Source organism: Pyxicephalus adspersus, chromosome 11 (genome assembly GCF_032062135.1).
Source record: "Pyxicephalus adspersus chromosome 11, UCB_Pads_2.0, whole genome shotgun sequence".
In the NCBI taxonomy this organism is placed as follows: Eukaryota; Metazoa; Chordata; class Amphibia; order Anura; family Pyxicephalidae; genus Pyxicephalus; species Pyxicephalus adspersus.
The window spans coordinates 21099823-21123248 of NC_092868.1; the positions used below are offsets into that span (position 1 = coordinate 21099823).

At 37.8% G+C, this 23426-nt stretch overlaps 1 protein-coding gene across 2 annotated transcripts in view; it reads left to right on the top strand.

Annotated features, from left to right (window-relative positions):
• The window catches only part of TRPM4 (transient receptor potential cation channel subfamily M member 4), a 260833-nt gene extending 240054 nt beyond the window's left edge, over nt 1-20779 (top strand). For both annotated transcript variants that reach the window (XM_072425747.1, XM_072425748.1), the window contains exons 24-25: nt 17708-17804; nt 18666-20779. In XM_072425747.1, the coding sequence (XP_072281848.1) occupies nt 17708-17803 (96 nt within the window). In that variant the 3' untranslated portion in view covers nt 17804; nt 18666-20779. The remainder of the gene's footprint in view (nt 1-17707; nt 17805-18665) is intronic.
• Nucleotides 20780-23426: the final 2647 nt, after the last annotated feature.

Genomic DNA, 23426 nt, shown 5'->3' on the forward strand with positions numbered 1-23426 from the left:
TACACAAACACATTGCAAATTATATTCCTATGGCCAGTAAGTTTAGGAGGCAAAAAGTACAAATTTTTTGTCTCATAGCTAATATTAAAAAGACATAAAGAATAAGAAAAGGACGTTCTAAAAATATAAAAATTAAGGATCACATTAATCATTTGAAAATTATTAAGAAAACTAAAAAATTTAAAAGAGAAATCAAATGTGTAAAATTCAAAACGAAAGACAGATTGCAAAAGATACAAAGGCATACTCCCAATTTTATTAAATATAATTAAATTTAAAAGGTAAGGTCTGAGCATGTAGGCCCCTTTATAAGATGATGATTGGTGATAAAAAAAAAAAAAAGATTTTCTAAACACTTTTTTTCAGCTCTGTGTACACAAAGAAAAAAAGATGGAACACAAGTGCAAAAAAGAAATGGCATTGTCACAGCCTTAAACAAACTACAGTGGCTCAAAACTGATATGATAAAGCAACAGATAAAATTACGGTTATTAAACCACCAGGACCTGATGAATTTCACCCATGTGTCTTCAAAAAGAGCTGAGCTCTTTTATTTCAAAGCCACTGTTTCGATATTTTAGAGACTCTTTAATCACTGGCATAGTAACAATGGACTGGAGTAAGACCAATGTGATACCCATCTCTAAAAAGGGAGCTAAATCATTATCCACTAAATACAAACTGGTAAGTTTAAATTCTGTTGTTGGAAAGATATTAGAGAGTTAAGCTGCGTACACACGTCCAATTTTTATCGTTGGAAATGAACGACGAACGAACGACCGATTGTCCAAAAATCGTTTGTAAAAAAAGTAACCAACGACGCCGACGAACGAGGATAGTCATTGGAAATGAACAAACGGACCGGCGGATCAGATTGGACGACGATCGTTGACCATCTGTCGTGTGTACGGTCGTTCAGTGATCGTGCATGTTCTGAGCATGCGCGATGAACGAACATTTGATCGATACAGGCTGTATTGTGTGTGTGTGTGTGTCAGCGCTGTACAATAAATAGGGGTTGCAAATGACAGACTAATACAGACAGTGATACAGGAGGAGAGGACCCTGCCCCGAAGAGCTTACAATCTAGTAAGATGGGTTTTAAGACCTCTGTTACATGTTCTGTAAACACATCTTGCTTACAGCTGGTGGCTTCTATCAAGTTGATCATCTGTAGGGGAGAAAAACCTTGTCTGCTACCTTTCTCCTCCTACATTTGTAGCATAAAGGTATTTCCTGACTGTGGATAAAGTGGTAATCCCTAGATATTGGTCCCACCATCTAATAAGGAAGGGCTGGAGGAACTGTAACACACACCCCAGTTATGTTATTATAGTTGGTTTTCTCTGTCATTTGTTATTCTTCTTTTATCATTATTTATAATAGTGTTCTGTGTTGCCAAGGACTTTAATTCTTTATTGTATTTGGCTGCACTTAAAGCACCATGTACATTGGTATGCATGGGTCCGTCCATTTGTTTATTTTTTGCACATTGTTTTTACACCAAAACCAATAAACATAATAAACAATAAAAAATACTGAAGAATGATACAAAAACGCAGAATGTATGTTATCTTGAGATATGGCCAATCAGTACCAGTATGCATTTTTATTTATATATATATATATATATATATATACAATGAAGTAACTGGATGGTATATTTTTAATATATTGTGAATTCACAAAATATTTGCAAGTGCAAAAAAAATTACTATTTTGTTTTTTAACATAACCCTTACTTCCCATATTTGTGTACCTCTTAGATATATTAATCTGTCAGTCAGAGAAAGTCATTTCAAGCAGAGAGCTCAGTGTTCCCCATCTCAGGGACCCCATTAAGGATTAAAAAAAAATCAAAATCAGTCAAATCAAAGAGGTGTGGCACATGGTTACCCATTGCTAGGGTGAGTCCTTATACTCTATGTAGAAAAAGTGGGTGGAAAGAAAGCTGTTGATAACAAGTCCAGGTGTTGTGATGATAGTGTCAAGGTAAAGATAATATGGTAACCTTAAGGTTTCATTGCAATCAAATGTCAGGTCCTGTCCTGTCACTTTCACCTACGCAACATCTCCAAAATCCGCCCCTACCTGTCCCCTGAGACCACCAAACTCCTTGTACATGCTCTTATCATTCGTTATCTGTATGTACAGGATCGGTGCTATACGATCGTTCGCAGATATCGTGCAGGATCGTTCGTCGTTCGTTTACAAACGATAATAATTGGAAGTGTGTACGTAGCTTTACACACAGAAGAGTTTTTGCTGGTAAATAATATTGTGATAGTCAGCATGGTACCATTTTTTGGTTTGCAGATGCCACCAAACTATGTAATTGAATAAAGTTCATACAAGCTGTACATAATCTGTACATAGACCTGAATGCATTGTTTTAATTAGGCAAGTAGCAAATCACATTTATTTTTGATAAATGTAAAGTTATGCACTTGGGGCTAACAACATGCATGCTTCATACGGCCCAGAGAAAATCATCCAGGGAGTCAAAAATGGAAAAGGATCTGGGGGTTTTGGTAGATCGTTGTCCTAATAATAGAGACAATGCATGCAATGCGATGGTCTATATTGAGAACTTTCATTCCTGCATATTCTGTGAAAATTTGGATAAGGTTCCCTCTGGAAGCAGCTTTAGCATGTTTTATTAACTGCTTTAAGCAAAAGCTGGATAATTTTTTAGAAGCACATAATATAACTGTGGATATGAATATAACTGTAATACAAGACTATTCATGCAGTGAACATCTGATTGCCCATCAGGATCAGCAAGAAATGTATTTACCCCTTTTTGAGTAAATTGAACCACGTTTCATTTAGGGTTTTGCCTTCTTCTGGATAAACTATGGCTTCAGAAAATGTTCAGACCCCCTTCATTTCTATGATGTTTCTGCATCTTGATTGGAGCAAATCTCTGTTAAATTAAGTCATGAAGTCAAAGGAAGGGCATGCAGAGCTCAGAGACAATATTGTTGCAAAGCACAGATTTAGAAAAGGCTAAAAAATCTGCTACACTGATGGTTCCCTAGAGCACAGCAGCCTTCAAAATTCTTAAATAGTTTGACACAACCAGGACTCATCTAAGAACTGGCCATCTAGCCAAACTGAGCAAATAAACCTGAAGAACATTAACAAGAGAGGTGATCAAGAACCAGATGGTAACTGTGACTGATCTCCAGGGATCCTATGTGGAGATATTGGTTTTATGGCAGAATGGCTAGGTGGAATCTCTTCCTTTTCATGTGCAAAACACATGAAAGCTCACTTGGAGCTTTACTTCAAGTCCCCTGTGAGGAACAAGATTCTCTGGTTTGGTGAAAACCAGATGGAACTGTTTGGCTTTAATTCTAAACTTTATATTTGTAGGAAACCATTCACCACTCACCACCTGCCCAATATCATTTCAACAGTGAAGCATGGTGGTAGCAGCACCATGTTGTGGGGGTGTTTTTTAGCAATGGGGACTTGGAAACTGGTCATAGCCCATAGTTGAGGGAAAGCTGAATGAAGCAAAGTACAGAGATATCTTCAAAACCTGTTGCTTGGGACCTTCCAACATGACAAATATCCAAAGAACACATCGAAGACAACACAGGAGTGGCTTAGGGACAACTCTGTGAATGTCCAAAAGTGCCTGAACCGAAGTACTACGTAAAGGTTCTGAATACCTATGTTAATGTGATATTTCATTTTTTTCCTTTTAATACATTTACTTTTTTTATTAGTTTTTATTGGGTTTTATAAATAGAATATAAACATATAAAAAAGAAAAATGTTTACATTTGTACATAATGTGATAAGATGAAAAAGTAAAAAAAAACACAGTTTAACAAAAGAAACACAGTATAAACATAAAAGGGGTTCACTGTCCATGTCTTCATATATAAACTTGCAGATTTATATGAAATAAAGTAAATAGAAATAGGTCAAAAGAATTATAATTAGCATTAACCAACTACTGGAAATAATGTTGATGATGCCCATTGGGTATTGAACTTTTTAAAAGAAAAATTACTAACACCAAAAGCTTTTTCGTGATAATACTGTAGATTGACTTTCTTTATCATATCTGATATTATAATGGGTGTATTTTGATTCCATTTACTGACAATGGGTAATCTAGCTGCTATTAATATATGAGTGATTGTAACTTTATGAGCTAAGGTAAATTTTTCTATTCCTATATTTAGGATAGCAAGTTCAGGGTTTACTGTCCCATATAAATGAACATAATATTTTTTTGTAAAGTTTTACAAAAATTAGATGGAATGATAATGGAAATTGTTTGAAATAAGAAAAGTATTTTAGGTCATATTACTATTTTAAAGGCTGCTATTCTGCCCATCCAAGATAGTTCAGCTTTGTCTATTTGTTTCTTCTTGAATTTTCTTAATTAGAGGGAAAAAATTATTCTTATAAAGATCAGCACTAGGGTATGATAGGGCATTTCCTAAATATGAAAGGGTGTTTTGTACTGGAGTGAAAGGAAATGTTTCCAGTATGCGTTTTTGCATCCTATGTGGAATACCTAGATTTAATTTATTACATTTAAAAAGATTTATTTTATAGTAACTAAATTCTGTTATAGTAGACAATAATGCAGTAATAGATAGGATTGGGTCAGTCGGCTTAAGAATTACGTCATCCGCAAAAGTCCTGTATGTCATCTTGGATTGTTATCCTTTTAATTTTATCATTAAGTCTTATTTTTTGTGCTAGAGGTTCCATTGCCAAAGAGAACAAAACTGGTGGGGACAAAGGATACCCTTGCCTTGTCCCATTAGTGACGGGAAACGCTGGAGAAAGCATACCAGACATAAAAAAAATTGTGCTGTGGGTATTGTATATAAAGCCATAATGGCAAAAAAATTTGACCTCCAAAACCAAATGCTATAAGTGTTTCTTTAAGGTACTTCCAATGAAGGCGATCAAACGCCTTTTCGGCGTCTAGAGTAATAAAGGTCGATTGGATTTTATGAAAATCAGAGTGTTGCATCAAATTAAGCATACGGCGTGTCCCATCTGGGGCTTGTCTGCCTTTAATGAACCCTACTTGGTCTGCATTGATAAGTAAGGATGTGATATTAAGAAGCCTCTGAGCGATAATTTTTGCATAAATCTTTATATTGTTATTTATTAAGGAGATTGGTCTAAAGTTTTGTACGTGTGAGGCATCTTTTCCAGGTTTAGGAATTGTGATTATTAGTGTTGGTCGAATATCTCACCATTCGATTCGACAGCTATTCGACCGAATAGTGATAAATTCTCTGGGTGATCAAATGCCGAATTCGAACACCATTGAAGTCAATTGTGCGAAAAGGGTCTTTTAAGGGCTGCAAGAGCATTCAGATTACTCTTGCAGCCTTTTACTAGCTGTATGTGTTGTTGGATAGTTTCTCTATCCAACAACACATCTGGTTGATCTGGTCATCAAGTTGTTTTAATAACTTGAGCACGAGGAGGGGTCTTTACCCTCTTTTGGGAGAACAGTGATTATGGGCCCTGAGAGTATCCTAGGGCATCTTGTTTCCTAGTGCCAGGGAGTTAAAGGCCTCTATTAACTACGGTTCTAATTTATCTATAAATGTTTTGTAGAAGGCTAAAGAAAGGCCATCTGGGCCTGGCGCTTTACCCAATGAAGTAGTTTTAATTGCCTGTTTTAGTTCTTCTGGAGAAATGGGAGCTTCTAAAAGTTCTCTGTTTTCGGGGGTTATAGAAGACATTTCAGACTCTTCTAGGTATGCTGTTATTGCTGAAATACTATGTTCAGGAGGAACCGAGGGAGAATGCTTGGGGAGTTTGTAATGTTCCGAATAGTAGTTATGAAAGGAGTCTGCTAAATCTTTAGTGTGGATTTTTTTTTTACCGAACTTGTTCGTCAAAAATGGCACAAATGAACGGGTCCTTTGCTCTCCAAGAGTATTGGCTAACATGCGGCTACTCTTATTACCGTACTCATAGAAAACCTTTCTACATTTTGCCAAAGAGGCCTTAGCTTTGCCCAGGTATGGGAATGACAGTCTCTCTCCTAATGCATGCAGTTCCTTAAATTGATCATCATCTCTGGATCTTTTGTGTGTAAGTTCCAGATTTAGAGTATCTATCCTCTTTTGATGAGATTTTTTTAGTCTAGACCCATGTTTTATGAGGACCCCCAGAATTACTGTTTTGTGAACCCCCCAAACTATCATGGGATCAGAATCCGGTGATTTATTTGTATTAAAATAATGTGAAAGTTCAGATGAGACTTCCGCCACTACCACCGCATCTTGCAGGAGAGATTCATTTAACCTCCCTGAAGGTTCTTTTCTTTCTGGTTTTATATGTTGAAAAGCGGTACATTGTTTTTCATGATTTTTTTTTTCAGTATAATATAATAGTATGAGTACAATAAAGTTTGAAACACAAAATCATGTAAAAATATTAAACTGAATAAATTAAAAAATCTATATATTTAAAATAAATTAAAATACATGTTATATTTATACTAATATATATACTGTAAAATAAATGTTCTTGAAAACAATGTACTGCTTTTACACATATAAATCCAATGTATTGCATTCAATACAGTTATGGGACCTTTTAGAAGCTCCCATTTCTCCAGAAGATGGACGACGCGGGACGCCGGCAGATCAGGTAAGGCTCTATTTACTATTACCTCCCATAGGATTATCTACCCCGAGTGTGACTCGCGGTTACCGCTTTTAGCAACTTTTTTTTTATCCCAAGTCACACTCGGGGTTACCTCTAGGTAGGTTAAACACCATCTCCACACTTTGGAGTTGTATGGGATAGATCAATAGCAAGAGTAATTGGAGCATGATCGGAGAATGTAATAGAGTCAATGGAGCATTCCTTAACTCTTAAGATCTGAGTGGGTTGGTCAGAAATGATCTATCCTGGAAAACATGCGGTGGGGGGGGAGGGGGGAGTAAAATGTATAATCTTTTTCAGAGGGATGGAATAAACGCCACAAATCCATCAATTGATATTTAAATAGACATTTGAGAGCTCCTCTATTGAATCTCTGGGGAGTGTTAAGTGGACGTTGAGAGGCTGACCGGGTCTTGGGGCAAAATTTAAATCTCCACCTTAATCAAGAGGTACCCTCTTTAAAAAAAATCTAGTTGTTCCAGTAGACGTGTTAGGTAGGTGTCTGGCCAGTGTTGGGCAGATAAATGGCTGCAAATGTGACCAAGTTGCTATCCAACAGACCTTCAGGAAAAACAAATCTACCTTCAGCACAAACCCTCTTCTCTTTTAACTGTCAATAAATGGAGGAGGAGAGTAAAATACTCACACCCTATGTCTTGGAATCCCCAGCACAGCTGTGGTATGCCAGTGGGAAATTTTCTATTCGTAAGGTTTGGAACCTGATCACCTCGAAAATCGGTTTCCTGGTTCCTCTGTCTGTGTAGATCTGCCAATAAAGTAGAGCATTTCTCTGGGGTGTTAAGCCCTTTAACATTGAAAGAAACAATTTTAATAATGGCCATATTGAACAGGGAGGAGAAAAAAAGGGGGAGTCAATGAAGGATAGGGGTATCGAACAGGATTATTCCGAATAAAAATAAATTAAAAAGAAGAAAAAAAATTGGGATTCAATAAACACTACTTTGTTGAAAATATCTCCTGATAGTGAAATACTATATATTTCCAATGGCAAAAGTAGTAAATAATTCCAAATGAAAAAGTAAAAATAGTTTAATGACACCAAGTTACTGTGTCAATTCCCTTGAAGGGGGTAGCTCGGCGAGGTGGAGGCTAGCTCCCACTCGTCGGGCCCTCTATTCTAACATAATATATGTTTGTAAATTGTTAGCTTATGATTTATGGGTGGGGAACGAAAAAACCATAACAAAAATATGCAGAAACTTACATTCCAAATCACTCGCATCTAAGGATGTTAGCATAAGGAAACACTAAACAACCAGCAATTAACTGTAAACAATATACAACTTATATAAAGTCCACAACACCTATGGGTGTTCAAACTTGTAAGAGATATGCATCTGTATTGGGCCAACTCAGGTGGGATCCAGGTTCAAATGTACTTAAAAAGGTTGCCACGTCCTTCAGATTCTGGAAGGTTGCTGATTTGTTTCCCCTTTGGGCTATTAATTGGAATGGAAAACCCCATTAGTAACGAATATTCTTGTCACAGAGGAGATCCAACAGGTGCTTTAGGGCTCTTCTGAGATTAAAGGTTTGGCTGGAAAGGTCCATGAGAAATTGGATTGGTTTCCCATTAAAAGTAAACTCTTCTTGATTTCTGGCCTCTATCATTATAGCCTCCTTTAGGTGGTATTAATGTATTCTGCGCAGGACATCCCGGGTTCTGGCCGAGTCCTGACTTTTGAGTCTCCCTTTGTTGGTAATGATTTTAAATGTTCATCTCTGTCCCAGTTATCCTTGAATCCAGATCTCCTGGACTCTGTGGGTGGTGATCTCTTAGTCTAATTCTTCAGAGGTAGAAGGGGCAGGCATGGAAGGGCTTTCTTGAGAGATCACTGTAATGTCCATTTCAAATGAGAGGCCTTGAGAAAGAGATTGGCTATTGCTGGAACCTTCTCCATGTCTGCCAGGTGTTCAAGAGCGTGACAAAAAAGTGCCAATCACCTTTTTGTTGGAAGATTGGTAATTTGGTCTGTTTTTGCTCATGGTATTGCAAGTTATGGCATCTGGTAATAATAAGATGGTCCCCCTATATCTTGCACAATTGAGGACACAAAACTGTGTTGGGAGCTCTCTTCCTGTTAGATTACATCATAATGGCAGCAGGATATAAATGCCAGTGATGTGAGTCAGCAGATGAACAGGTTGAAGTAAGTGAGCAAGCAAGGTCAAAGTACAATCTGTTCAGGGATACCAGGAAATTCCCTTCAAAACCTAATGATATTGGTAAAAGAGTTAGGCTGTTAAGAGATCAGATTTCAACCAGTATAAATCAGCTCTTCTTTTTGAAATATCAAAAATGTAAAGCTTAGGGAAATAAAATTGCCATGTAATGAAACTGGAGTTCAGGATATCTGGCAATTAATCTAAAAATTATGAAATAACACATAAATTCTCCACAGACTTCATATATACTGATCTAAAGATGCAGGAGAACTTTTCAGTAAAAACATGTTGTAAAAGAAGCTTGAGTCACCTTCAGGGTTGGTAGGTGCACAAAATTTAAAGGAGCAGATGTACAGAGTCAGAATCCAGTCAGTTGATCCTGTCTTCTCTTTGTAATATATATGATATAAGGCTCAGGGAAATAAAATTACAATAAAATGAGACTAAATTTCAGGTTGTCAGGAAATCCGGTATGTTATTAGGGAATTTGTACTACAGGTATTTTCCCCCAATGCACCAATATATTGATCCAAGAAAGCTGGAGAATCTTTCAATGAAGATTGTGTTTTAAAATAAACTTTAGTCCCCTTCTCTTATCAGGATGGAGTTAGATTAAAACATGAATTTATTATTCAAGAAAAGGATGCCATGTGTCCAAGATGGCCGTCTGATTTCTTCTGGTTACCAAATGCTCTATGTAGTGGTCTTAAGGGGTTAATCTTTGAACAGTCTCCTCAAAACATCAAAAAAGCTTACTTTTTTAAGTTACCAAGTTTATGATACAAACTGCAGGTTAGGTTAATCCCTAGTCTAGAGTGCCTGGCTTGGGAGGATGGCTATTGATTGTAAAGCCACGTGGCAGCAGCCCAAAGATGGCGACCAGTGAGAAGCTTATTAACTGATCAGCAGAACAGAGACTCAGGGCAGCCTTAACAAATCCAAGGGCAATCTTTTTATCAAGTGTCCCCCAGCACAAGCTCAGTGTACATCCAGTTAAGGATCTCCTGTCAGCAGATTTAGTGTCTGGCTATCAGCCAGTAGAAAGCTAAGTGCCACGCATATGGTGATGTCTCCTGTCTTGGCTGCACTCAGGATTCCATCAGCTGGCTCACCCCTGCACGAGGCTGCAGTCTCCAGCGGCCGACTGCAGTGCTCCTGGATAGCAGATGAAAGTCCCTGACCTCCGGGATCACTATCCCCGCAGGTAAGTATCAGAGCTGAGTGGAGCTCTGTGTAGATGCGTCTTCTCTTGGTGACTTCTCCCCTGGGAAGTCTAAATTTGATGTTGTTTCTACGTGATCTGTCTTCTAGATCTGCGTGTTTTGTTTGTACTTGCTCTAACTTTTCCAGAACTTCATTGTGGGAGTCCACTAGTTTATTATGTGCAGAGGGGTAGTCTCCCATCCTGTTTTCTATGTGACTGACTCTGTCTCACCCACTTCTTGTAGGTCTCCCTTAAGCTGTTGGAATAGTGACAAAAAGTCATGGAACTTCTGAGAGAGTCTAACATTTCCTTCAGTGTGGTATCTGATATGGGTTGATCAGATGTGGGGTAGGTAGCTATTGGATCTGATAATAAAACCCTCTGCCATATTGTCATTATGGTCAATAAGAGATTTTCTACCTTGAGAGTCTTCTGTAGTGGAGAGTTATACCCTTGATTTTTCAGGGCTTTTGCTGGAAGTTGAGGATTAGGAAGTGCCCTCTGATATTCTGTCTTTCTGTGGGGATTGCGAGGCTCCAGTGGATTCGGACAAATTGAAAGAAGAAGCCGCGCAGGAACCTGTAGTGAGGCCGTCGGGCCATCTTGAAAACACCGGGGCTGTCTGGAATTAAAAAAATCCGTCAGCTTCCTCTGTGCTTTGGGACCTTTTCTCTTCCCCATCTCTTCTCTGGTGTGTTGGGAGCTAATATGAGTAAAAATCCATCCTGTTCGGCTTCCGGCCACACCCCTTCCTTTTTTAATCCATTTACAATACTGTCTACTTTTTACTTTGTGGGGTATGATTTTTAATTTTCAATAACTGTGTTTTTTTGTAATGGTAGCCTATTTTTTTCCCAGTACGTTGCCATAGAAAAATGATCAAGCAATTGACCTTCCGATTCACCATTTTTTTCATGTCAAGTTCTCTCAGTTGAGCTCGTAAGTGGTTACTCTACTAAAAAGAGTGACAATGCAGTGACCCCATTTATGAGCTTTTCAAAGAGTAAATTTATGAGAGACCTTATTGTCTGAAAATTATTCTTGGTTAACTATAATGTGTTTTTGTAGTAGTAGGTTAACATTTAAATTCTAGCAATTTTTTTCAGTACCTTTGTTACTACTTATCTCAGAAAGACAATAGAAGCTTGAATATGATTGATTCCCTGAAGTGGTATTTTCTACATGTAGATTCCAATTATTTTTAACCACATTCTTCAAGATCTACAAACAGATCCAATGATTACTGTTTGTATCCATATTTTTTGCAAATGATAATGTGCAATACAGCACGGCCTTTACATTCCGTGCTTCTAATCAATGGCTTTTTGTTTGTATGCTGTACCTTTTGGTTTCTCACTGAATACCTGAATCTTGGTGGGCCAGGTTCAAGGAACATTGCTGGTTTAGGATTTCAGAGACTGTTTTTATTCTGTCTAGTGATGTCCCTGATCTGTAATGCACCATTTTCTGAAGTAAAGAAGGAAATCACTGGACACTACGTAAATTTTAGTTTGTATCTATTCTTTATGTTTAGTATGTATATTACTTATTTTATGTCCGTTTGTCATGTTAGATTAAGATAGCCATAGTTGTTTACAAGTTTTTGAGATTACATTGTGGTACAAATGAACAAAGTGATTTTATGGCTATTGCTAACAATTCATAAGTACAACAATGCTGTGTTACCAATCAAATATAATATGTGAATTGGATCTTTAGTCTTACTAGACAGAACTCTCTTTTTACAGCTAAGGACTACGATGTATATCTGTGTATAGGTTGCAAAATTTAATTGGATAAAAAATATTAATTTGTAATAGTCAGGTTAAGGTTTCATTATTTGGTAAAGATGTTGTCTGTTATCATTGGATTGTACCAAGGGTAAAGCTACGTACACACTTCCAATTATTATCGTCGGAAAACGAACGACGAACGTTCCTGCACGATATATACGAACGATCGTTTAGCACCGATCCTGCACATAGAGGTAACGACACGATCGTTCGTAGATATTGTACACACAATAGATACGATCGTTTAAGCGATAGAGAAACTATGTGCACGACAGGAAAGTGAACGGACGTTCGTTCATCACGCATGCTCTGAATATGGACGATCAACGAACGACCGTACACACGAACGATGTTCAACGATCGTCGCCCAATCCGATCCGCCGCTCCGGTCGTTCGTTTCCAACAATTTTCCTCGTTCGTCGGCGTCGTTGGTTACTTTTTTACGAACGATTTTTTGCCCAATCGATCGTTCGTCGTTCGATTGGAACGATAAAAATTGGAAGTGTGTACGCACCTTTAAGCACAGAAAGCCAAAAGCTTGGAGATTCAAGATTAAGATAGTCATAGTTGTTTACATTTATAATACACAATTTGTTAGGTTAAAGCTATGATGAGTATTATATGAAAAAGAAGAAAATATAAGGCACTTACATGTCACACATATTGAGTACTAAGTGGACTATGAAAAGGTATATGGAGTTAAGGAGATATTGGTCCCTAATTGAAGTCTAAGGGGTATCAAAGCCTATTTGAAGTCAAATTCAATACTGTACAACTAAGTTACCTAAAATATTTTAGGTATAGCCAAATAGGAGGTTTATACTTACTCAAATGACATTTACCACATAATGTTAACAGCAGAGGAAATTGAGGACAGATAAACCAGGAAAGGTCCCTAGTAGTGGAAAGTAAAAAATATATGAATCAATATATAAGTAGGTAGGGGATAAATATACAGGTATAATGTTTTTTTTCTGGATGAAATATATATTTACCACTTTACATACATATATGCTATCTGTAAAGTGGTAAATAAATTTAAAGTTTACCTTGGGAATGGTAATGTATAGGGAGTTGATTCCAATGGGGGCAACAGTCCTGGATGAGTTGTAGCTGTGAAGAAGCAGCTGAAGGGCTGCCCCAGTTCTTTTTCCTACCTGAAATAGGTGAGGAGAGAGCATCTATGCCTAGCTACTGTGCATGCGTGGGATTCCCCAACAGCACAAAAATCTATTTCCCTTCTCATAGTGGTCTCAGTCTCTCCTCTGCTGCCTGTCTCTACACCTAAGCTTCCCTCCTCCTCCTAAAGTAGGGTGACTGAGGACCGTGATCTGATAACACCTCCAAGGCTACTGAGCTATGGCCCCGGGGTTATAGCAGGGGGGTACTCTGGTGAACATCAGGTGTCACTTAGACTCTGTGCCTCAGATAATCCCATTCTACCTACCTGGAAAGACCCTAACACTGTTCTTCACCATTTGGAGTTTTTTTAAGTCATCTCTGCATGTATACCTACATTTCTGCATGTACACCTACAAGACTGATGGATCCACAAGGAGATTCCATCTTGTCCTCCATCACATTCAGTTTTATACACTACTTAGATGGACACCTGGGGGTCCCTGGGGGAGCAAATTTTACTGGGACACATGACTCTTAATGTTACTTCATTCTATAGCCTCCATTGACCTTCTAATTACTTCTTTTCTCATACCTTTTAGACACGCATAGCTCCAAGATTTTTCTAGAGCTGCCCCGACCTGGAATGCTCTTCTTCATCGGCCAGGGCTTGCCTCTACTTTCTGCTCATTTAAAAGAGCACTCAAAACCCATCCTTTCAAACTTGCCTACTCATCTTCTTCTGTCTCTAAAAATAACCCTCACTACTTACTGTCACGGTGCTGCAGGGCAGGATGGTGGACCCACTGTGTCACCAGCCCAGTTGGCAGGGTGCAGAGTCTAAGCAGCTGCTAGGTCTTCACCAGAGCCTCTAGAGGTGAGGGTGTTAGGCGGCGGGCAACTGCCAGTTTGCGACCCTCGTGTAGTGCCCTCAAATTTGCAAAGTCAAATACCCTGTTTTTTCTGAATTCGAACAGCCCCATAGAGAATGAATGAAGATGGCAGTGAGTAGTACTGTAATGCGCCTGGGCACACAAATCACAACCAACTCCTGGTATCCTTTTAACAAGCTTTATTGCGTAATCCACAAACAAGCCAAGGGTCATACACAAAAGGTCAGTCCGATAAAGTGCAGTACAGATGGATAAGGCAGATGATGTGGTCAGGGACAATCTGAAGTCAGGGCAGCAGAGTTCATGCAAAAGTCTGAAACAAGGCCAGGTCGCTGTTGGTAACAAGTCTGAGCTGGTAACAGGACAACAGAAGTTTAACAGGTAATCCAAACACAAGAGCGCACTCAAGCACACTGTTACACAGAGACTATAATGAGCAATGGTGTGCATGACAGCTTTTCAATAAACAGGCAGAGTGCCCAATCACATTGGCCTAGCCACCTGGCGCTACGATTGGAGGAACATACTAATTAACGAATCCATAATAATTAACAAATTCAGACTAAACATGCCCTGCCCCGCAGCAAGGCAGCCGACTGCCTCCCTCCCCCGGGGTACAATAGGTGCGCATGGTAGCGCGCACACCATTTCCAACAGGACCCCTGGAAGTGCTGTGCTATGCACACCTGCAGGAGTGCTGAGGGCGAGTGCAGCACTGTCCACGTCTGCAGGGGATGCCATTTGGCTGAACAATAGTTCGTCCAGAACGAATCCCTCCGCCAGTACAAGGAGACACGCTGCAAGCAGAGCAGCGACGGCCTCGACTATGCTGCCTGCTGCAGTAGTCTCTGCCTCCCTGCCCACGATCCCTAAGAATGCCGCAGACTCGCCTGCCAGGTAAGTACCTCACAGGTACTACACTGCTTACTGCTGCATGCTGTCAAATTTAAAATGTCCAATGTGCTGTGGAGTGAGTGGCTGGCAGGGTGCCATCCGTAGGTCGCCTTGCACGATCACTCAATCCCTAAGCAGGTCTGAACCTCCCTAATGTAGGGTTGGTTTTACTGCCAGATATGCATGATTTGGTGACTGTGGAAGGCTCTTTTTAGCTGTTTGAGCATGGGAAAAGGAAAAGAGAACCTATGGGAGGTAATATTGGTTCAGAAGTGAAATTAAAATTGCCTTTCAAAATCGTGGTCCCCTGACTGAGTAAGTGGATTCGGGGTGTACTCTAGAAGAGAGACTTAGCTTGAATTTGGGAGAGATAGGGCATGAAAATTCACCCCTTTTCTCACTGCGCAGATCTTTTAATGCCCACAATAATTAGCCAGATAATATACCAATGGAAAGGCACTATCAAAAAAGGATTACATTTTTATCTTAGGTGGGTTTTCTGGAAAAACACTGCCAGTCTTCTGTTCAGGAACATTGTGAGACCCTTGACTTTAAGAGATACAATACTGACATTATTCGAAGTGACTAAGCAGCCCCTATCTAGTGTGAATTTAGAGTAAAACTGGGATATTCACCATAGAAAGGGTGACAAACTAATAGCTCTTGGGATGATGAGCCAATAATGTTTCCTATCATAAACCAGAAGGGTTAGAAAAGGGCCTATTGATGGAAAGTGCAAGGACATAATGACGCAGGAGGGCGCTGCGAAATCTAGAATAAACCGTTGACCTGAACAGAACCCCTCAAAGATCCAGTAAATACCAGTATGTAATTCCACAATGCAAATATAAACATTTACCAGTGTTATTCATTGAGAAATTAATCTAGTACATATATAACTATTAACTAAAAAAATACATAAGACTGATCCATGATAAAAGGAGATGAAAAAAAATATGACACTCAAACATAACAGCTGTGGAATAGTCGATAGTGGAAAAACCGCTATAGAGGGCCAAACAGTGACCTCAAGTTAGGACCACTAGTAACAGCAGGTAGAGTTGGATAATAATGTACCGTATTTTTTGCCGTATAAGACGCTCCGGAATATAAGACGCACCCAATTTTAAAGGAGGAAAATCTAGAAAAAAAAGATTCTGAAAGATTATTCCCCTTCTGATCACTCATGTGCCATTCATACCGGTATTCCCTTTCTGATCACTCATGTGCCATTCAAATTCCCTTTCTGATCACTCATGTGCCATTCAAATTCCCCTTCTGATCACTCTGTGTCATTCAAATTCCCCTTCTGATCACTCTGTGTCATTCAAATTCCCCTTCTGATCACTCTGTGCTTTTTTTCCACTGTACGGCAGTTAGGACAGGGAACAGCAGGAGGTGCTGTGCCGGCTTCTTTCGCTTTGCACTGCAGCCAGGAGGAGACACACGCTGCTGCCAGAGAGGAGAAGAGACACACGCGGGAGCGGGTATCAGGTGAGTATCCTTTTTTAATTATTTTATAACACATTTGTCGTATAGGACGCACCAACTTTTCCCCCCAGTTTTGGGGAAGAAAAAGTGCATCTTACACGGCAAAAAACACGGTAGTTATTGGACCAGCAGCAAAAGACCAAGAGGTAGTACTATTTGGCAAGAGACAAGCTATGTCCTGGACCTGTCATTGCTGAAGTATGCTGTTCAAACTTGCTGTTTATGACAGAAGCTCACCACAACAAGTTTAGATTCCCTTTAAGGACAAAATGGTCCCTGGACTCTCACTGTTGGGGCCTGCAATGTCCAATTCAATGTCATCTAAGGTCAACTAAAGCAGGGTGACTTGTTTACCCTTTTGCTGTTTAGAAAGGAAAATTGAGACTTTTCAGTCTCCAGGGTCTTAGATATATTTTTGATGTGTGGCATACATTTTAGCAAGCACAGCCTCCAGATCCATATTAATGGGGCAATGTTTGTAACAAGGCTATGGTACAGTATACAGATACAGGAACTGACTGGGCTTGTTATACATCATCGGTGTGTTTAGGGAAGTTGATGGGTTCCTGGGGAGCCGGGACCACCGACCAGTGAGATCCTCCTAACGCCCAGTATATATAACCACTTTTTTTTTTTATCTCTCTTGGTTCCACTTTCTCTTATTTCTTCTTTCTCTGTACCAATTCTTCTATTTTCTCTTTCTCATTTATTTATCCTAAACTAGGACATGATGCCAGGAGGCATATGTTTCTTCTACCCCTATTTGATCAATTTACAGAGGTAATTGTTATGCAGTTGTGTTTGTGCTATTTACACTTTATCCCTGTATATCATCTTATAAACTATCATAAACAATTGCAATTTTCTTCAAATTCTCCTAACTGTAATCCACATTGTTGTCACCTGGAAATTGGGGGTCCATATCAGGACCCTTAGAATGTGATTGGATTACAAATTGAATAATATTTATTGCATGAACATGGAGAAAACAATAGTCAGCCATCAATCTGAACAAAATGCATTCTAGTAGTGTAGGATAGTGGTTTTATAGTGTCTAACAGAGGGGGATATGCTATGTTAGCAGATCACAGTCCAGAAATAAATTGCTTAACAGAAAGTCCAGAATGGTCTGTTGATGATGTATTTGTTTACATGAAATCTTTACTTGGTGTCCTTCTGTACGCAAGTTTTTTTAAACACTAAGATCATGCCTGTGAAAAAATGCAGAATCAACTCCTATTAAAAAAAAAAAAACTTTACCTATAATTCTAATTTATGATTTTGTGCCCTTATTTTTTTCTACACTGTTTTACCCCCACACTGTTGCTAACCTTTTTTTCTTGTTCTTTGTTACTAAACATTGTAACAAAATGTTTTGGCAGGGGATGTTTAATTGAAAAAACCTATGTTAAACAATTATATAAAAAAATGATCAGAACAATTTTATTTTTTTGTAGATTGAATACTGTGGTAAGGCTATTTCATGGCTAGTTGATGCCCTTCAAGAAAGCGGCATGGTAAAAAGCACTAAACCACCTCCAGTCTTTAAGTAAGGTAAGAAACAAACATTTAAAGCATCAATGTACCACTTTCACCAATATTTAAATACTTTTGTAGTTACATACATTATTAAAGCCTCCATGCCTAAAATAAAAAAGCAAAAGTAGATCTGTCATAAAATTGAACAATTCAAACTAATCATGTAAAAACATGAAAAAGCAGAGATTATCTACAGTGAAACTGCACATGACAAAACTGATTTCCATTGCCTAATATCCTTTCAGCTGGGAAGCAAAATCCTAATATCAATGCTGTTAATCATTCATAGATGTTATCTTAAGTCCACTAAAACCATGCAAATTTGAGTCTGAGCCTACTCAAAGGTGGAAGCATTGAACCATAATATAGTCTCTGGCATGGCCTCTACTGAGCTGGGCCTTTGGTGAAGACAGTCCCTGGGTACAGCTCAGACCTCTCAGGCTTTAGAAACACCTTCTTCTTCCACTCATGCGCTAAAGATATTGTGATCTTCCAAAAACACAGCAGCACGCAATATAGTAATAATCCTCTAAATAGTTTTAAATCAATTTGTGGCACTTTAATAAACATATAATAGGAGTTAAAATAGTACATAATAAATTCGTAGGGATACCTGAATATGTCTAACAATGTTTTATTCACCAATAAGCGTAACTAGAATATAAGGTAAAACCATATGACCAGGATAGATGAAACCCTTTTTTAACACTATTTTTTGATTATCACCATAATGTATAAAGACACATTTTGTACACATTTATTACACATAAAACTTTTCTGTAGAAGCCAAGATACTTTAGTGCAGTAGATATTTTTGTAAGATATAAAAGACAGCAAAAAATTTCATTTTAAATCAATAGTGTTTTCATTTTCTAGGTCATGATGTGGAAAACTTCCTGCTCACTGCCAAAACTACGTCCAATACCATTCACCGCATTTTCTACAAGATTAGTTTGGAAGCTAAATCAACTAGTTGGAGTAGACCTGTAAAAATGTTTTTAGTAACTGCCTTGTCAATTCTAATCATCCCAGACTGGGTCACATGTATATTATTTGCTTTCATTTGGAAACATGAACTGATGTCTATGTATATTTAAAAAAAACTAAACAAATCCACAAAGATCTAGTTTTGTAGTTTAGACTTTTAATTATATGTTCACTAGCAATGGGCAACACCAATTACTCTGATTGGAGTAGCAGAATGAAGGACATGAAATATATAAATTTGAGTGAAAATATGTATTGTTAATAGAATTTTTTCTTCTATTTATTAGTTTTACTAGTAATAGTTTTACTAAGTATAAAAAAATGAGTTGCCTAAAACCCATACAACATTTTGGAAAATTAAATATGCAGTGTGCCTTTTTACATGCTTTAAGGTTTCAATGCTTGTAGTTTTAAGTCTAAGGAAAACAAAAAAAGAAACATATGCGGGCCAAAATCTTCTGTCTATGGGACCTTAAAGTGGAACATTTTTGTAAACATGTAATATGATCTCTAACAGGTGATTTTATATGTCCCTCCGGGCACCATACTTTTCAGCTAAGCCATCAAGACTAAGGACTGTTTACAAAAGCCTTTTTTGCTTAAAAACACTTTGCCCCATCACCTCCCCCCCCCCCCATTTCAACAATCAGTGAGGTGTAGGTTCACATATATACTCAATAACCTCTTTTCAAGTAGGTAATGGACACTATAGTGTATTGGTGACTAGCTAACAGACTAGGAACACAGTAATAATGTGCTCCCTATCTGTCACCATATTAATATAAAAGTATTAAAAGTGATATACTTGGGTCAGCCACCTTATATCAAATCTAAAAACATGAATATATGAAATGCACTAAATGCAGACTCCAGATTTAAAAAAAAATGCTAAACACCTCAATGTCAACTCAGCGGAAAATGTTTTATTTACAATAGCTAAAAACTTGGTTTATTTACTCTTGTAGAACAACTTGGGAAGTTAGCCAATATACATAATGGTAATAAAAAATTTTTGGTGGATGCTCTCAAATGTAAAAAATTATGCATGTAAAATATTTTGCAACAAGATTGAGAGTCTTAGAGGTGTAGAACATTAAAAATTTATTTAGTAAATAAGTTTAATTTCAAATAGAAGATAATATGTTATAGATAAGTGGAATATACCCAAGATGACTGAGTGTCTGACTGCAAGTGAGGATGAAATAATTCACTAGTTTGAAAGCATCTGATATAATTTCCGGTCCCAGCTACAAGACAAAGTGCCTTTTCCATGTTGATGAGAAGAGCCTGAAACACAGAGCAGACCATCAAACTCAACATGGATCCACACCAGGTAAGTATTTATCGACATGGGAGAGCATTCCACTTCCAAATTTTGGTAAGAGCCTCTCCTGGGAAAGTGGAACACAAGGTGATGTTGTCATGCGCCCCATACTAGTGACCCAAAGCCAGCTGAGATTCTGGATACCAAACATCACTCGCTTGCTTCTATTGTAATATTTCTTACGTCTCAAATAAATGTCATATAATAGTGTTATTGTTTTGGAATATGATCCGTTGGATGAAAAGAATGGCACATCACATGCGGTATATAAACAGTGCATGACCATTCACAAACAAGAGAAACTGTTATATTACAAAATAATCAAGGTTTTCATAACAAAGGCATCATACCAAAAATTACATTTAGAACTAATATAGAAACATATGCAATGCAAAAATAATACACAATCATTTAACACAATTTGGTGATAAAAAGGGAGGAAAATCTACTGTTATAAAAAAGGCTTGAAAATGCAGGTTTCGTTTAATCCAGCTAATGCTGTAGCATTAGGAAAGTAAATTCATTGGGTTTTCATTTTGTGTAGTTGCTTATCTAAATCAGACATAAAAAAAGATGTTGTGTATTGAAATTATGATACAAGTCTACATGCCATTTTAAAGGCATGATTATTTTACCACTTTCTGTAGAATAAAGGTGTTCATAAAAGCAACATTAAAAATTTCTTTTGGTTTTACCTGTATAGAATTTGCTACATTCACTAAGAAACATCTGTCATATCAGTTATTATTCAACACTTCCAACAATTTGTGTTAAGTTAGTATTGTCACGGATATAACTTTCGTTAAATTTGAAGTGTGCAAAGAGAGATAACAGAGACTTACAAGTAAAATAATATACTATTTACTAATAAAGACAGATAGATAAAACAATGCAATACCAAAAAATTAGATTTACCAAAAGATACTTAGGCTACCTACACACATTATTCTCATCTGATTCGCTTCAGGGCTAGTATCAGATGCGAATATGACTTGTGTAGTTGTTCCACCTTGTTCATGGATCTGTCCTGGCTGATCCACAAATGACTGCAATGTAAGTGAAGGTTAGAGAGTGCAGCGGGGTGTACATAACGTGTGTAGATAGCCTTAGCTGGGGAAGTGAGTTGCAGTCAGCCAAGGAATCTGTCTAAAATTGGCTTGGCAGAAATTAAAAAACATGTTAGATGCAGTAAGTTCAGGTTGAGACTCTTGAATTAGGCACTGTGTTTTAAATTACCCAGGAACTGGGACAATGACCAGTGCTTGACCAGTACTGACCAATATTCACCCTTTATTTAGCATTTTATCTTATAGGGATGCTAGTTAAAGGATGAGCTGCATCCTTTAAGATGACCACACAAAAAGTATACATATGCCAGTATATAATGGTAAAAAATTATTAAGTATTAAATAAAGTATACCCAACACTCCATTCCCTGACTTGCCAACATCAAAATGAAACACCAACAGTAGACAAAGGCAGAACTTCCACTGTTGAAACAGTACACTTGGTTATAAAACAGCAAAGCACACACACATAAATAATCACTGTACCAATTACGTTATACAAAAAGACATGCAATATACCCCAAATTCAGCCCCCGACCCCAGAGAACCAATTGGCAGGTTTCAACCAGGACAGCCAGTTTTGCCATTTCAGATTCCAGCCACTCTTTGAATATTATTCCCTAAATGTACCCTTTATTTGTCTCATGTGTTCAATGTGGCCTTTAATAAACTCAATGTAATTTTGTGACACATAATTACCCTAAGCTGTACCCACAATTGTACACATTCCTCCTTATGTAGCAGTCTAATGCAAGCCCATATTGCACTAATAACATAATATATGTCACTTTAAAGCATCATTGATAAGTTTTAATGTGTCAAACAATTCAGCACATTTCTCTGTTGTATGTGCATTCTGAACTGACAATCTTACAATAGTGAGAAGTAAACAAAACTTTTTTTCTCCCAAGGTAGGCATATACTGTATGAGAGGCTTTGTCCTAATTCCAGGGATCTCCTTTTAAATAATTCCTGTCTTGGCAATTTCTTAATTTCTAAATTATTAATATCCATAAACCAAGAAAATTGGGCTATACTTGTAATGGTACACCTACCAGTGGTAGCAACAGGTAGGAACTTATAAACATTATTTCCACATGTATAATACCAATCATGTGGCAACTGAAATCGCCCAAGATTATCTGAACTTAAATGTAAATTTTAAACAACTCTTCAAATTGTCTTTCTTTGATCAGAGTATATTTGATTCCTGTTTTTGTAAAATATAGATAATTAGTGGATCCCAGTAGTGTTTGTTCCAGAAAATTTGGTGCACTAGTAGTTGTGGTGCAATCCCTTGGCCTATTTTGCCCTGCCTATAAATGTATAATTTCCTAATGAGGTCCACCAAGGTTCTGATAACCAAGCCACTATTGGCAGTCCCATACCTGCAAAAAAACTTTCCCAATGTTAGGCCCTGTATTTTGCATTTCCGGTGGAACTGGAAATGCAAAATATGGCAAAGTTCTAGAAGACAATGGGCTATGAGTGCATATGCAACAGTCTGTCTTGTTTATCCAATACATGTCATTGTGACACCAAGAACTGCCACCACATTCTTCTCTTCCAAGATTGGAGACAGTCTGTGCGAAGGAAAATAAATGGGATTAGCATCACCATCTCTATGTATCTGGTAAGTATTACCTTGTTCTCTAGCAATTACTTACTCTTGCTTCATACTTTCCCTCTCCCTATCTGCGGTGTATTATCCATACTTTTGACCATATTTGGAATACATAAGTTTGTAGTGTTACTTTCACCCTTTAATGTTACATATCAAATTAGCTGTCCCTTTTTTAACTTTCCACATTTCCAAGGGCATATAAGCACACAGAATTTTTGTCATGTCAAATAATGTCAGAAACTGTGATAGATAAAATGACTAGATTACAATTTATCTTATAGATTAGTGTATGCCTTTTGGGACACTGTATTCAAACTGCAACAACTCACAACTTCCCTCCTGCAATGGATCCCCCAAAAAACACTTCATGAGCAGTAATTTCTATCTCTATTGGTCCTGTACCTGAGATCTCTCTTTAGGAGTGATAACTAATTCAGCAATTACCTTATCTTGTCCCTGACCTAATATGCACTGGAATGGTGTACTACCTTCTATCACCTGTTGATTTAACAAAAATACAGACACAACCCGATCCCAGCCTCTCAAAAATTGTGTTGGGGTCAGTTTTTTTATTTCGAGAAACAAAAGGGGGGGGTGAAGGGGTGAATAGGGGGTTCAAAACAGGAGAAGAGTGC